The sequence below is a fragment of the Penaeus chinensis genome, chromosome 37 (assembly GCF_019202785.1).
Source record: "Penaeus chinensis breed Huanghai No. 1 chromosome 37, ASM1920278v2, whole genome shotgun sequence".
NCBI lineage: Eukaryota > Metazoa > Arthropoda > Malacostraca > Decapoda > Penaeidae > Penaeus > Penaeus chinensis.
In genome coordinates this window covers 546,726-549,073 of record NC_061855.1, presented here as the reverse complement: position 1 = coordinate 549,073, position 2,348 = coordinate 546,726, and the positions used below count along the sequence as shown (strand labels likewise).

The 2,348-nt window shown below is 41.1% G+C and overlaps 1 protein-coding gene across 1 annotated transcript in view; it reads right to left on the bottom strand.

Annotated features, from left to right (window-relative positions):
- Positions 1-2,113, bottom strand: part of LOC125045442 — a 6,573-nt gene extending 4,460 nt beyond the window's left edge. Inside the window, exon 1 of the mRNA XM_047642693.1 lies at positions 591-2,113. Within this exon, the coding sequence (XP_047498649.1) occupies positions 591-674 (84 nt within the window). The 5' untranslated portion in view covers positions 675-2,113. The remainder of the gene's footprint in view (positions 1-590) is intronic.
- Positions 2,114-2,348: the final 235 nt, after the last annotated feature.

Sequence of the window (2,348 nt, the reverse complement as noted above, 5' to 3'; positions counted from 1 at the left end):
CTCTCTCTGACAGTATATAAGCGTCACGTGACATCTTTATTAATTATCAATGCCATTAACTATCAGTCACTACTGTTAACTATCTTTATTATTACTATTACTATTACTATTTTCACTATTACTACTAATAATATTGCTATCATATCGTCATCATTGCCGTCATCATTATCAATATCGTCACTATCATTATCATCATTCATTAGTAGCAGTAGTACACTGATAATGATATCACCACAAGTATTAACGTAAAGTCATTTCTTGATCTTTTTTCCTAACAAATTACAAGCTTTGCCATATAAAAAACTATTTCTTCCCCGCGAAGGTTTTAAACTGCAAGTCACCCATCACATAACCCTCCAGCCTTCCACACATTCCTTGATTCCGTTCTCCTCTGATATTACGCGAGGTTTGTACCGACAATCATTACGAAGGACCTGGATTTACTGCATTTAATTAACGAAGTATTTGGCAAGGTGAGGGCGGAGAAAACGAGCGTTGAGAGGGGGCGGCGAATTTGTGCGGAGGGAGAGAACCGCAGAGTCCCTGTCGGAACCCAGCCTTTGAACCCCACGGCGAGAAGGGTTACTCACCATGTCCGATTTCATAGCTGTTACTTGTTGTTCCTGACTCTCCCGCAAATCCGAACGCATCACAGAGCTCATGAACGATCCCATGTCGGCGAACGCATAGGAACACACTGTGCACTTTTCTTATTTTTTTAATTCACAGAAACAGACGCTTAGCCTCTCGCTCCTCCCTCCACACACACAACCATGTAACTGCTGTCGTATCTGAAGGTTACTCTCACTCTCACTCTCTCTCTCTTGGACACTCGTAACATCATTCTTATCGCTATCTTCTGACATGTTCTCGCATGGCCTTCGCATGGGGATTCCGAGATTGTTAGAAATAGCATCAAATATCTGATAAAAAGGTGTTTTATATTAACCTGTGGCAACTCGGCGATAAAATTTGCGCAAACACACCCACTACATGTATAATTAGGATACTTGAACTCGCATTTAACAACAAAACTAAGAATTCTCATATATTCGGCACCTAACGTTTACTACATAGTGTCATACACTTTTGTAACCAATTACTTTCGAATCTAGACGCAGCCTGCCATAGTCCCGTGTTTGTTCAATGAAAGGCTCGGTCGCGGTGTACAGGGCATGGTTTAAGTAAGAAGGTCGTCTCCCAGGTATCTTATCTAGCCCAATCGTAAACCATTATCATTTCCATCCCAGTAAATCGCACCGGGATGATTTACTGATTTCTTTTCTACAACGCCGTCTTTAAGATTAAATAAATTCTACACAGCAACTTACTCTCCATTTAGTGTACTCCAGATTTGTCTTAATTTCGTGTGAAAGAGAAAGCAACAGACATCATAATTTTCATGCAGATGAACCCCATGTATTACACGACTTTCTACACCGCCAACTTCAGAATTACCGATTCTGTCAAACACCCTATTCTTTATTTCCCTATTCACTACAGTAGAATATGAAGGAAAAAGGAGTGATATGAGAATTCTAGGGACATTTACTCCGCTGACAAGAAAGAGTCGCATCACCGCTCACATGTCTATGAATGGTTACGCAGCCCAAGCCTAGTCCGCAGGTGGTGGGGCGAGGAAGCGAGTGGTGGTGTGGAGAGGCAAAGGGACAGGAGCCGCTGGAAGCAAAGGGAGTATTTGGAAGAGGAAACTCTCGTTCGTCTTCCAGTCTACGAAGGAAAACGAATAACGAATAAGATGCTTTTGAATGTGCGAGACAAATTTATTCACTCCAAGTAACGAAAACAAATAATAAATATAATTAAATGTAAAAAAAAAAATAGTATTCAAAAGGTAATAGTGGTGATAAAATGCTAAAAAAGTCTTCTAAAAAAAAAAAAAATATATATATATATATATACATATATAGTCAAGTGATGGAAAGGGCCAAACAGAACGTTCATATGTGACAAACGTTATTATTACTACCATGGATGTGTCTTTTATGCATTCACCTGCAAAAACAAATAACCCTCGCCTCTAATGGGAAAAAACGGAAGACCAAATGGCCGAGGAATATTTATGGCGAGTCGTCGACAGCATTTCCCTCCTTTCTCGCACACACTGCCTACCTGCCCCCCCCCCCCCCTTTCTCTCTCTCTCTCTCTCTCTCTCTCTCTCTCTCTCTCTCTCTCTCTCTCTCTCTCTCTCTCTCTCTCTCTCTCTCTCTCTCTCTCTCTCTCTCTCTCTCTCTCTCCCTCTCTCTCTCTCTCTCTCTCTCCAGTAAAACAATACAAAGGCTAGTTATCACTATTCTGTACTATTCCCCCATCGTAATATGCCCAGT